Source organism: Cetorhinus maximus, chromosome 16 (genome assembly GCF_964194155.1).
Source record: "Cetorhinus maximus chromosome 16, sCetMax3.hap1.1, whole genome shotgun sequence".
Taxonomy (NCBI): domain Eukaryota; kingdom Metazoa; phylum Chordata; class Chondrichthyes; order Lamniformes; family Cetorhinidae; genus Cetorhinus; species Cetorhinus maximus.
The window spans coordinates 17,606,733-17,620,903 of NC_135894.1; the positions used below are offsets into that span (position 1 = coordinate 17,606,733).

The following is a 14,171-nucleotide window of genomic DNA, read 5'->3' on the forward strand; positions in this document are numbered from 1 at the left end:
TCGCGCAGGAGTCTGGAACGGGCCAGACCTGCGCCACGTACAGCAACAGCGAGTGTGCCTCACACCTGATGACCAGGTTCTTACCCGCAATGGAGAGGGAGCATCGCTCCCACATGCCCAGTTTTCTTTTCACCATAGACTCTCGCACCTTCCAGTTTCTAACACATGCCCCGGACCCTCCGAACCATATCCCCAGCACCTTCAGGCCATCAGCCCTGACAGTGAAGGGGACAAAGGATCGGTCAGCCCAGTTCCCAAAGAACATGGCCTCGCTCTTCCCACGATTTACCTTGGCCCCCGAGGCCAGTTCGAACTGGTCGCAGATGTGGATCAGTCTGCGCACCGACAGCGGATCCGAGCAGAAGACGGCGACATCGTCCATGTACAGGGAGGCTTTGACCTGAGTGCCTCCGCTGCCTAGGATCGTCACTCCTCTTATGCCCGGATCCTTCCTGATGGACTCAGCAAAGGGTTCTATGCAACACATAAACAGGACAGGGGAGAGAGGGCAGCCCTGCCTGACTCCAGATTTAATTGGAAAGCTATCTGATTCCCACCCATTGATTGAGACTGCGCTACTGATGTTAGTGTAGAGCAGTTGGATCCAATTGTAGATTCCCTCCCCAAACCCCATTTTGGAGAGCACATCCACCATGTAGGTGTGCGATATTCTGTCAAAGGCCTTCTCCTGATCCAGGCTGATGAGGCAGGTGTCCACACCCCTGTCCTGCACATAGGCAATCGTATCCCTGAGTAGCGCGAGGCTGTCAGAGATCTTCCTGCCGGGCACTGCACAGGTCTGGTCAGGGTGGATCACCAACTCCAGAGCAGACTTGACCTGATTGGCGATAACCTTGGACAGAATTTTTTTTTCAAAAATATACTTTATTCATAAAATATCTGGAAGACCATTCCAAAACATTTCAAGATCACAATCACAAAAGTCCAATCAGATTCAACTTTTACACATGGATCACGAGGTGCATCAATACAATCAATGAATATTCCAATCATTTCAATATGGTCAATGCAGACAGTCAGACAATGGTATTGGAGTTATCAACATACAAGCACTCTGAGGTGCTTCAATACAATTATAATACAATTAGTATTCAAAGCAGACATTCATTGTAAGCGGTACAGCCCGAGGGGGCTCTCAACAGTTCCCAGCCTCTCGGTGCACTGTGGCAGAAAGGTCTTAGACAGCGACCTTTCCCCATGACCTTGGACAGAATATAAATAATGGCCAGGATACCTAGGGGGGAAAATCCCAATCTCTTCTTGGGAGAGAATCCTCAGCAGATTAATGATACAAAAGCAGTTTAAATTCACTCTAAGGGGAACACTGTCGGATTGTCAAAAGGTCAATAACTGGATTGTAATTTTAACAAACCTATGCAAATTTGATGAACCGATTCCAGTATAACATCTATCCACTACAGACTATTTGCATTCATTAAGTTCAATCAAATCAAACTGATTGGGCGGAAAGGATCTGGAGAGCAGCGGGGGCGGAGCCAACAGGTCCAAAAGTGGCTAACCCGCTGGGCAAAATACCCTTTCTGTAAAGCAACTCCCCCCCCACCCACACCCCCCAACTCAATTCAACAGTGAGCAGTGCAGACCTGGAGAATGCAGAGTGTCCTGCATGCCTGCATTGCCCACCAGCAATGCGCTTTGACAACCCTGCACCAATACCTTCAGGATCAGCGGCACCTTGGTCCACAGCAGCCCCGCATAGAGCAGCACAACACGGATCGGAACAGCTCCCAGCCCGGCTCCAGCACCCAGGAACCAGTCCCGTCCACCAAACGGAGAACAATCCTACAGGTCGCCAGGGAGAGCAGGTTAACCCGCTTCATAGGCTTCACTTCCCAGTTATTAGACCTGGAGCAAAATTCCTTGTCTCAGTTGCAAGAGCCACGCTTCCACGCGGAGGCTAAGGTAAGGTGCAGATGTTGCTCAGTGAAAACATTTTGGGTTGTTTTTGTTTTGCAATTCATCAGCAACCTTTAACAGAATAAATGCAGACAAAACTGTCCCTTAAAGGTACTTTAAAGGTAGGTACTACCACCGACTCTGGAATTAAACCCTGGAATTATTTTGCACCACAAACAGGGTTAAAATCGTTTTACTGCGAGTGAATTTCGTGCCAGAAATTGCGTGTGGTTTTACCGACATTTTTCTGTTTGTTCTTTCCCCCTCTAGCTCAGCACGGAGCTCAGAAATCTCTGCAATCGCATGGCAACCAGGGAGGATTGTCTCCAGTTTGATGCAGATCTAAAAGCGATCGAACAATGTTTGAGAGACATTGTTAACCAGTTGTCGATGTCACTATCGTCTCAGAATTCAGGATCAGACCCGCAGACCATTCATGTGCTGAAAAGACTCGTTAAACGGGTCCTGGACATGTAAAATCATGAGGAACAGATGATCTGCTCCCTTTATTCGTTCAGGGGATGTGAGCATCACAGGCACCGACCAGCATTTATCACTGCAGCTGTCCATGTGGATGATCGTTTCACTGGTGTTCTTATACAACTGGGCAGGAGGTGTCAGCTGTGGCTCAGTTCATAGCACCCTCGCCTTTGAATCAGAAGGTTGTGGGTTCATGTCCCACTCCTGGAAACCAAGAACTGTGAATGTACTTGAAAGAGTTACAATCTGTGACTGTTGATAACTCGAAAGAGTTACAACTGGGCAGTGACCAGTTAACTACATTGCTGTGGAAGCCAGGTCATAAAGGCCAGACCGGGTAAGGACGGCAGATTGCCTTCCCTGATGGACATTAGTAAATCCAACAGCTTCATGGTCACCTTTACTGGGACCAACCTTTTATATCCAGACTTTTTTAAACTGGACTCAAAGCTGCCAGGGTAGGATTTGAACTCCCACTCTTGAGATTATTAGTCCAGCGTCGCTAGTCCTGAATACAAGCTGCTGCTCTTATTGTTAAAACACAGGTGGCTGGTACAGTTGGTCAAAATATGTAGCGTGCTTCATATGTGTTTTTTTTCATGGGATGTGGGCATTGCTGGCAAGGTCAGCATTTGTTGCCCATCCCTATTTGCCCTTGAACTGAATGGCTATGTCATTTCAGAGGGCAGCTAAGAGTCAACCACATTGCTGTGGGTCTGGAGCCACATGAGGTAAGGACAGCAGATTTCCTTCCCTTGAGGACATTAGCAAACCAGATGGGTTTTACAACAATCAATGATAGTTTCATGTACCCATTACTAAGACTAGCTTTATATTCCAGATTTATTCATTGAATTTAAATTCCACCAGCTTCTGTGGTGAGATTTGAACCAGTATCCCCAGAGCATTAATTTAGATCTCTGGATTACTAGTTCAGCAACTTTACCACCAGCTCCCCATGTCTGGAGCTGCCCTGTGCATTTTATACATGCTGTGTCTCCTGCCAATGCAATATGGCCATGCAAGATAGCCACCAGTACCCATTGGCACATACGCACTGGTCTGTGCATGTGCAGAAACCCAATGACGTCACTGTTGGAGCCTGCAGTCTGGAACTCAGAGTGGCAGAAGGGGGAGGGAAGGATTTTCAGATGGGAAACCAAAAACCTTTCCTTGTGGGATATTTTATTGCAGTCATGTTCTAAACTCTTGTCTTACAATCCACTTACATTACTGGGATAGTATGTTACTGTGAGTGCTAGATGAGGCAAAATAGTCTAGCACTTACAGCAAAAGACAATCCAAATACAATACTGGGATAGTGAGACAGTTTAGAAACACTCACCAACATGACTGCAATAAAATATCCCACATGGAAAGGATTTTAGTTTCCCGGTCTGCAAATCCTTCCCTTCTAACCCCCTGTAAATGTAGTTTCCAAAATCCATGAATTCCAGTCCAGGATAGAAATTCACAACATTCCCTCCTTCTGCTGCCAGTGATGACCACACGCGTGTGCCCAGCTGCACATTGCCCCCAATATGGCGGCCATTAACCCGGGACTGTCATCAGCATACAACTGCGCATGCACAGCATTGACAGCAAACGCAGCCTTTTATACATGTATGTGTACTTTCAGACTGTGACAACACATGGCAGTGTAGTGCTGCCCTCGCACCTCATGTTGGCAAACTCCAGATGGCAATATCATTGGTCTTTCAGTGTGTTTTAGTTTGTATTCTCAATCAGATTTTGTGGCAATACACTATGAAATGCTTTTGTAAATTGTGTATTCGTATCAAATGATTCAATACTTACGTGAATTGAGATGATTTTAAAATAAATTCTGCCTTTTTTAGTGTCCTGAGTTCAAGTCTGTCCCCGAATGATCATTTTACATAATCCTTACAATCCATGCAGTACATTTCACTGGAGAAACAATGAGGAGGAGGGATTGCACACTTTGAGAACCTCTTTGAACATATGAACAAGGAGCAGGAGTTGGCCACTTGGCCCCTCGAGCCTGCTCCACCATTTAATATGATCACGGCTGATTTGATAGTAACCAGAAATCTGCATCCCACCTACCCCCAATAACCTATCACCCCCTTGCTTACCAAGAATCTATCAACCTTTGCCTTAAAAATATTCAAAGGCTCTGCTTCCACTGCCTTTTCAGGAAGAGAGTTCCAAAGACTTACGACCCTCTGAGTGAAAAAATTTCACCTCATCTCTGTTTTAAATTGACGACCCTTTATTTTTAAACACTGACCCTTTGGGATAGAACAAATCTCAGCAGAAGCTGGTACTTATCAATGGCCAGTGTTATACAGTGTCTCAGATTAGGCAACCCCTGGGTTTGGAAGGTGCTGCTGATGTTACAGTGAATGTTTGTGCTATTCAGACAATCGATAGCAGGAACATCAGAAGACTGGTGTTATAATCTTTTAACCCTGGTATTTTGCTGGATTAATGTTGGGAAGAAATGGGCTTGTCAGCACTTTTGCTTCTGCCTTTGAGCTGGTTGTGCTCAGTAATGCTGAGGTATTTAGAACTTGGCCCATTATACACATCTCACATTTTGCCTGTGTTTTGCATTCCGAATATAGGATCATGATGGGCAGGAGCAGGCCATTCAACCCCTTGAGCCATTGCTCTGCCACTCAGTTTGACCATGGTTCACCTGTGCCTCATCTCCATTTATCACTGGCCCTCTATCCAGCTCTATCTGTCCCACCCCCCCAAACTAGCTTATATTTCATCTCATTTCTATTTTTCCTTAGTTCTGTTAAAGAGTCATACGGACTCGAAACGTTAACTGTGTTCCTCTCCGCAGATGTTGTCAGACCTGCTGAGTTTTTCCAGGTATTTTTATTTTTGTTCCATTTACCTGTGTTTGTTTCATATCCCTTGATACTCGGTGTTCCCAACTCTCCCAGAGTCAATAGGAGTTTCACAGAATTGAGATCCTATCACTGCCTCTTGCAGTCAGGAGATCAGTGATTTAAATTTCCACTGCGCTGCACCCCATGAACAGCAAACACTTATGAGGTACTCTAAATAATGAATAACTTAACTTGGTGACAGGAGTCATAATGAGATTAAATTGCATTCATTTGAAACAGAATAATTTACACCTTTACACAGAGCTCGTCACCAGATGCGGAAGGGGAGGGAGACTGGGAGCTCAGGGAGATGGGAATGTAGGCTCAGTAATAGGGAGATTGGGGAATTCAGGATCAGGGAAGGGAGACTGGGTATATGGAGGCTTTGGGAGAAATGAAAACCAGAGAATGAGGGATCAGCGGAAGAAATGAATAATGGGAACTTGGAGGACTGGGCATCGGGAGAATGGGAAGAAGTGGCTGGGGAAGAGGGAGACTGGGGGATGAGAGGAATGGGGAGAGAGAGATGGGGATCAGGGGAAATCGGGAGACTGGGAATGGTGGATCAGTGGCAGAGAGGAAGAATGGGAATGGGGGACCGTGGGAGAAAAGGAGACAGGGATGGGGGTTCAGTGGGAGAGAGGGAGACAGGAATGGAGACTCAGAGGTAGGGAATCTGAGGAATAGGGTGGTTGTCTGACCCGGCATTTCCCACAGAGTCAAGAGCATGATTGCCATGAGTGGGAGTGGCATTGAGAGAGGAATAGTCAGTTAAGGGATAAGTGAAACCTGGAGACTTTACTGTGAATAGATTGTGAAAGACTATTCCACTGGGTTAAGGAGGCAAAAGGAGCAGAAAGAAAAGGATTGTCTCTGTAAGAAACAAGAGGGTTGGAAGAGAAAGTTTCTTGAACTGAGGGCTATTAGACCTTGGGATTCTTCACCACATGTGGCTGCTGAGGAACTAAAGCCTCATTTGAAAGGGAATGGGATAAACATTTGATCATGTGATCAGATGCCACATGATCAGGCACCACATTATCAGAAGGTTACATGATCAAACCTCCAAGTATGCCAGCAAGCAGAGTTGGCAAAATAAAAGCAAAAAACTGCGGATGCAGGAAATCCAAAACAAAAACAAAACTACCTGGAAAAACTCAGCAGGTCTGACAGCATCTGCGGAGAGGAGCACAGTTAACGTTTCGAGTCCGTATGACCCTTCAACAGAACAAAGTAAAAATAGAGGCTTCACCTCTCTTCTATTTTTCCTTAGTTCTGTTGAAGGGTCATTCGGACTCGAAACGTTAACTGTGTTCCTCTCCGCAGATGCTGTCAGACCTGCTGAGTTTTTCCAGGTAGTTTTGTTTTGTTTAGCAGAGTTGGCAATGCCACCTGATACTCTTATTCATCAAAAATCTATTCGTCTCTGTTTTGAAAGCTCCAGTTGACTCCCACAGCTTTTTGGGGAGACAGTTCCAGATTCCCACTACCCTTTAATTCACTCCTGACTGACCTTTTAAGATGATGTCTCCATGCTCTTGATTCCCTGACTAGAGGAAATTGTTTCTCCATATCTAACCTCAGTCCTTTTAACATTTGAAAGATGTTAAACTAAAGCCCCATTTGACTATTTTGGTTGGATATAACAGATCCTGTAGCACTATTTGACGAAGAGCTGGGCGTGAGAGGGTGTGGTGTTCTCCAGGTGTCCTGGCCAACATTTTCCCCTTGAGCATTGTACCATGAAAAACCATGTAGTCAGCCACAATAAAGTGATCTGTCATTTTAAGCCACAGAATGTAACTGCTACAAGTAGCCCAACATGCTGAGGTGAAGTAAGGATTAATTTTTGCTATTGTGGGAATTTTGGCTGTAGACTGCTTCTAAATCCCTGTCTTTTCCTTTTGCAATGATCTGCATATCAAGGTCGGAAGAAACCAAGAGGAAATGATTGGCTTTTTCAAAAATCAGTTTTTTTATAGATGTTATTTGATTATTGAAAAGTTCCCTGTCTATTCAGTTGTGATCTGTTTATGTTTTATTAATATAATTAAGCCAACTATGCAAATGTGGCATATGTCACCTTTAAATGTAACACACTAGACGCAAAATCATGAAGTCAGCCAATGGCAAAACTTGCTTTCTCAATGCATCAATAATGGCAATCCTAGAGCGCACACTACCCAAGGTATGAGAATTTTTCTATAACCTGGTGAAAAGTGCCATCAATGGTTACATATGGTGCTTCATAGTGTGTGCTTGGTGCTGGCTGAAACATAACCTTGGTATTGGAGACACTGATTTGGAGTTTTGGCAGCACTCAATAATTTGTTTGCCATAATCTGGTTGTCTTCCTTTTTGTGGGCAACTAGGGCACAGTCACCTGCATACAGAAGCTCCCTCTGACTTTGGTGGAGGCACTCAGTCTGGAGATATTGGAGAGCTCTAGCAGGCATTGTCCTTACCACCCTGCAGTATGGTGCACAATCCCAGGTCTGCTATAGGAGCCACATCAAAGCTCTGGAACGCATCCACCAAAGGCACCTAAGGACGATCATGAGAATTCAATGGCAGGGCAAAATTGCTTATCATGCTGGGCTCAACTGCATGGGGACCACCCTCCAGAGAATTAAACTTAGGTGGCCAGGCCATGTCTCTCACATGGATGATGACAGAATCCCCAAGCAGATCATCAATGGGGAACTGTCTCGGGGCAAACAACATCAAGGTGATCAGTACAAACAATACAAGGACACCCTAAAAAAGAGCCTTATAAATTTCCACATTGCAGGCCACCTCTCTTGGGAAAACACTGCCGCTGACCGGCCCATGTGGAGGCAAGCACTGGTTCAGTATGTTTCAAGCACCATCTGTGCCAAACTTGCAACATTCAACACGCCCAGAGGAAGGCCAGAGGTGGCAAAGCTGCAGAAGTTCCTCAATCACCACCAACAACAACGTGAGCTATCAGTCCTGAGGGCATCATGTTGATCTCGCATCAGACTCTTGGTCATGAGAGGATCCATACAAGATGAAGTCACTTGCAGCTTGGACATACCGAATAGCGAATACCACCAACCCGATGCAAAACACACACATATATTTTTTTATAAACCTTGTGCTTGCAGGCAACTCCTGTCCAAAGATAGCTGTCACATTTTTGAACACATTTGTTATTGTCAATATTTAGCACTAATCTATTGTATTAGGAATTCCTATGTAAACAGAGCTTGGTGACACTGTACTTGCAGACTGTTGTCACTAGCTCTAAAGTATAGCCCCCTCCACGTACGCCATCCTCGCTTATCAGGGCTAAATGGTGCTAACCATTTGTCATCCACATAGGCATCAATTACCAAGGCACTGCTGAAAATGTATTGAGAGGGCTGATTATTTTGTGCTGTTCAGTATTTACTGACTCTCAGTCAAGCAAGATCTTAATTTTAAAATTATAATCCTTGTGTTTAATTCCCTCCAAAGCCTTGCCCTTTCCCATCTTTGTAATCTCCCCCCAACCCCACAACCCTCCAAGATCTCTGTGTTCCTCTAATTCTGGCCCATTCTGAATCCCCAATTTTAATCGCTGCACTATTGATGGCCACTCAGTTGCCTAGGCCCCAAGCTCTGGAATTCCCTCCCTACACTTCTCCGCCTCTCTACTTCTCTTTCCTCCTTTAAGACACTCTTAAAATCTACCCCTTTGATCAAGCTTTTGGTCATCTGACCTAATGTCTCTTTAAGTGACTTGGTGTCTTTGTATTCTAATGCTGTTGTGAAGTGCTTTGGAATGCTTTATTATGTTAGAGGTGCAATATAAATATGTTGTTGCATTTAAAAGCTCTTGATTTCAGGAAATGTCAGGTCTTGAGAGCGACTTCAGTCAGCTGCTTTGAAATCTCCACTTTCCAACTGCCTCTTGTGCTTGTTAACAGTGTGAATGGCTGATGGAGAGAGACTAGGAGCAGCTTCATTCAGCGGTTTTGCCATCCGCTACATATAACAGGCAAATCGCATTAGCATGAACAAGCCAGGTCAATGCAATGGGGGCTGTATGCTGTGCCACCGGAATCCTCCGACACGCTGTGAGAATGTCATGGTGTACACACGCATGGGTAACCTGCATGTATGTTGAAACTGTTTTGTTCACTTAAAAATTTGGGTCTGTTTTCATCAGAACAAGGAAGAATAGAGGGTGATTTAAAATAGGCCTTCACACTTAAGAAGGAATAGGACAGAGCAGTACTGTTTCCAGCAATTAGGGGCTTAGAACATGGAGGTATGGATATTTGATTAAATAGAAGAGATTTAGGACAGAGGGCAGGAGAAACCTTTTCACATGGAACTTTGTGGAACACACTACTGGAGTTAGATTGAAGCAAAAACTTTGTCAACACTTAAGAGGAAGAAGGAAGAATTCCATCCTTATGATACCTTTTATGACCTCAAGATATAGCAAAGCCTCTTCTAACCAAGGAATACTTTTGAAATGTGGCCGCTGTTGTAATAAAGGAAATGCAGCAGCCAATTTGCGCACAGAAAGCTCTCAAAAACAGCATTGAGATAATGACCAAATAATGTGTCGAGGGATAAGTGTTACCAAGGGCAAGTTAGATAGGTTCTGATGGAAAGTAACAGACTTAAAACATTAATTCTGCTTCTCTCTCCACAGATGCTACCAAAGCATCTGATTTTTTTCCAGCATTCTTATTTTCATTTCAAGTTAGATAGGTGTTGAAAATAAGGGAACAAAGGGATATGGGAAACACCAATATGGACTTGTTGGGCCAAATTACATGTCTCAATGTTGTAATTTCTATATAAAACCAAAACCACTAAAAGCAGATTATCTGATCATTCACATCATCTACTGTGTGTGGGAACTTGCTGGGACCAACTTGAATAAGACCTGGAAATGGACACAGGGGTCATAGTGCATGTAGCTCATATCGTAATAATGCTCAGGAGGCTTCCTCAGGCATGTTGAGCGTCGTTGCTCAACATCCTCGGCTGGTTTTTCTGAGACCCTCTTCTCGGGTCCACTGTCCGTCAGGCTCTTGGGTGGAAATGGGTACACAGCACTCCACTTTACCACAGTAACTCATCGTCTTTCTGTCTTCCCACTTCTCCCTCATCCCAAACTCTTCTGACTGAGAAGCGGTAGATGCTGTAAGCATACATTTCTTATTTTCTCTTTTCAGCACAACCCAAACTTTGTCCCTTTTTTCATTTCAGGTGCCCAAGAACTGGAACCTTACCAGGCAGTGGAGGAATAGGTCAATTAAAATGAAGGGACACCATCACTCAATCTCTCAGTCACAGCCAGCAGCTGAGAGATGCATGTACTTAGAGGGTAGCATAGAGGAGGGATCTGCATGTGGTGAGATGCAAGTGCACAGGAACCTGGGCACAGGGGAAGGACAGGATTGGAACCTGGGCAGAGGCGAAGGACAGGACTGGAACCTGGGCAGAGGGAAAGGGCAGGACTGGAACTTGGGCAGAGGAGAAGGACAGGATTGGAACCTGGGCAGAGGAGAAGGACAGGACAGGAACCTGGGCACAGGGGAAGGACAGGATTGGAACCTGGGCACAGGGGAAGGACAGGACTGGAACTTGGGCAGAGGAGAAGGACAGGACTGGAACCTGGGAAGAGGGGAAGGACAGGACTGGAACCTGGGCAGAGGGAAAGGACAGGATTGGAACCTGGGCAGAGGGAAAGGACAGGATTGGAACCTGGGCACAGGGAAAGGACAGGACTGGAACCTTGGCACAGGGGAAGGACAGGATTGGAACCTGGGCACAGGGGAAGGACAGGATTGGAACCTGGGCAGAGGGAAAGGACAGGACTGGAACCTGGGCAGAGGGAAAGGACAGGATTGGAACCTGGGCAGAGGGAAAGGACAGGACTGGAACCTGGGCACAGGGGAAGGACAGGACTGGAACCTGGGCAGAGGGAAAGGACAGGACTGGAACCTGGGCAGAGGGAAAGGACAGGACAGGAACCTGGGCACAGGGGAAGGTAAGGACTGGAACCTGGGCACAGGGGAAGGACAGGATTGGAACCTTGGCACAGGGGAAGGACAGGACAGGAACCTGGGCACAGGGGAAGGACAGGACAGGAACCTGAGCACAGGGGAAGGACAGGACAGGAACCTGGGCACAGGGGAAGGACAGGACAGGAACCTGAGCACAGGGGAAGGACAGGATTGGAACCTGGGCACAGGGGAAGGACAGGACAGGAACCTGGGCACAGGGGAAGTACAGGACTGGAACCTGGGCACAGGGGAAGGACAGGACTGGAACCTGGGCACAGGGGAAGGACAGGACTGGAACCTGGGCACAGGGGAAGGACAGGATTGGAACCTGGGCACAGGGGAAGGACAGGACAGGAACCTGGGCACAGGGGAAGGACAGGACTGGAACCTGGGCACAGGGGAAGGACAGGACTGGAACCTGGGCACAGGGGAAGGACAGGACAGGAACCTGGGCACAGGGGAAGGACAGGACTGGAACCTGGGCACAGGGGAAGGACAGGACTGGAACCTGGGCAGAGGGGAAGGACAGGATTGGAACCTGGGCACAGGGGAAGGACAGGACAGGAACCTGGGCACAGGGAAAGGACAGGACAGGAACCTGGGCACAGGGGAAGGACAGGATTGGAACCTGGGCACAGGGGAAGGACAGGATTGGAACCTGGGCACAGGGGAAGGACAGGATTGGAACCTGGGCACAGGGAAAGGACAGGACAGGAACCTGGGCACAGGGGAAGGACAGGACAGGAACCTGGGCAGAGGAGAAGGACAGGATTGGAACCTGGGCACAGGGGAAGGACAGGATTGGAACCTGGGCACAGGGGAAGGACAGGATTGGAACCTGGGCACAGGGGAAGGACAGGACTGGAACCTGGGCACAGGGGAAGGACAGGATTGGAACCTGGGCACAGGGGAAGGACAGGACTGGAACCTGGGCACAGGGGAAGGATAGCAGATGTGCTAGCTCGCTGGAGGGTTATGTCTAATTCTGCGGAAGAGGACTCAGATGAAGAGTCCAAACGCTGGGCTACAGAGGAAGGCTGATGTGTTTACACAACCAAATGCTTGGTGCTTTGGCAAGCCCGCCTCAAAGTCGAGGAGTATGGGAGAATGCAGCACCAACTTTGAGGAGTTTGGAATCCATCCTTTCCAACATGAAACTGGTCGTCAGCTCCATCTGCAAACCTGTGGAACCCATCATGAGGCAGTCTCCGATTGCAGATGTCACAGCTTTGACTGCAACACAAGCAGCCTCCATCAAAGGTCTGAGTGCTGCCATCGTGGATCTTTATACCACTGATCAAAGGGGCTTCCAGGGAATAGAGAATCTAGCAATCTGTTCTCCAACAGATCACTAGGACTGCTGAGGTGCTGTCCTGGGAGAGTGACAGGGACTCCCTGGAGCATGAACCTGCTGTCCTCTCTCAGATTACTCTGTGTGGCCTCAGCTCATTCTCCCAATCATGTTCAGCTCCCAGAGAAAGCTCTTCCAGGCCATCCGTGTCTGCAAATAGTTTCTTTCAGCACATAATTATAAACGATTATTGTTTGAATACCTATCTATCTAATCATGACTCAATGCCAATTCCCTGACACCTTGTCCTACCTCCCCTTGGACATGGACCCCGCCACTGAACACGAAGCCATTGTTTCCAAGGCTGCCACTGATCTCATGTCCTCTGTCAATCTTCCTTCTACAGCCTCCAACCTCACAGACCCTCAAACCCAAACAGCCTGCTCCTGCCTCCTGCCCAAGATCCACAACCAGGGCTGCTTGGTCAGCCTCTCATCACAGCCTGTTCCTGCTCCACAGAACTGATTTCTTTCTATCGTGACTCTTTTTTTCTCCTCTTGTCCAGTCTCTTCCCACCTATGACCATGACTTTTCTGACGCACTCCACTGGCCATAACCACCTCCCTTTCATCATCCCTCCCTCCACACCTTCATTCCCCTCCAGGAGAGAGAGAGTGAGTGTGAGAGAGTGAACGTCTGTGTGAGTGTGTGTTTGTGTGAGAGTGCATGTGTGAGAGTGCGTGTGTGTGAGAGAGAGTGTGTGTGTGTCAGAGAGAGATTGAGCGTGTTTGTGAGAGTGTGTGTGTGTGAAGAGAGAGTGTGTGTGAGTGAGAGTACGTGTGAGAGTGTGAGAGAGAGAGAGTGTGTGTGAGAGAGAGTGTGTGTGAGAGAGTATGTGTGAGAGTGTGTGTGTGAGAGAGAGAGAGTGTGTGTGTGGGAGTGTGTGTGTGTCAGAGCGAGAGTGAGTGTGTGTGTGAGAGAGTATGTGTGAAAGAGTGTGTGTAAGAGAAAGTGTTTTAGAGAGAGGGGGTGTGTGTGTGAGTGAGTGTGTGTGAGTGTGTGTGAGATAGTGTGGGAGAGTGTGTGTGTCAGAGAGAGTGTGTGTGTGAGAGAGAGAGTGTGTGTGTAAGAGAAAGTGTTTTAGAGAGAGGGGCTGTGTGTGTGAGTGAGTGTGTGTGAGTGAGTGTGTGAGAGAGTGTGAGAGAGCGTGTGTGTGTGTGTGAGAGAGTGTGTGGGAGAGTGTGTGTGTGTGAGAGAGAGTGTGTATATGTGGGAAAATGTGTGTGTGCCAGAGAGAGAGTGTGTGTGTGTGAGAGTGAGTGTCTGTGAGAGAGAGATTGTATGTGTGAGAGAGGGTGTGTGTAAGAGAAAGTGTTATAGAGAGAGGGGGTGTGTGTGTGAGTGAGTGTGTGAGAGAGTGTGTGAGAGAGTGCGAGAGAGTGTGTGTGTGTGTGAGAGAGTGTGTGGGAGAGTGTGTGTGTGTCAGAGAGAGAGAGTGAGTGTGTGTGAGAGAGAGAGTGAGTGTATCTGTGAGAGTGTGTGTAA

The 14,171-nt window shown here is 47.1% G+C and overlaps 1 protein-coding gene across 1 annotated transcript; it reads left to right on the plus strand.

Moving 5' to 3' along the window:
• The first annotated feature begins 1,632 nt into the window (after window positions 1–1,632).
• On the plus strand, window positions 1,633–2,432 carry dleu7 (deleted in lymphocytic leukemia 7). The gene is made up of 2 exons (XM_078559432.1): window positions 1,633–1,944; window positions 2,209–2,432. The coding sequence occupies exons 1-2, from the start codon at window positions 1,633–1,635 to the stop codon at window positions 2,413–2,415; spliced, it is 519 nt and encodes a 172-aa protein (XP_078415558.1). The 3' UTR covers window positions 2,416–2,432.
• The last annotated feature ends 11,739 nt before the right edge of the window (window positions 2,433–14,171 follow it).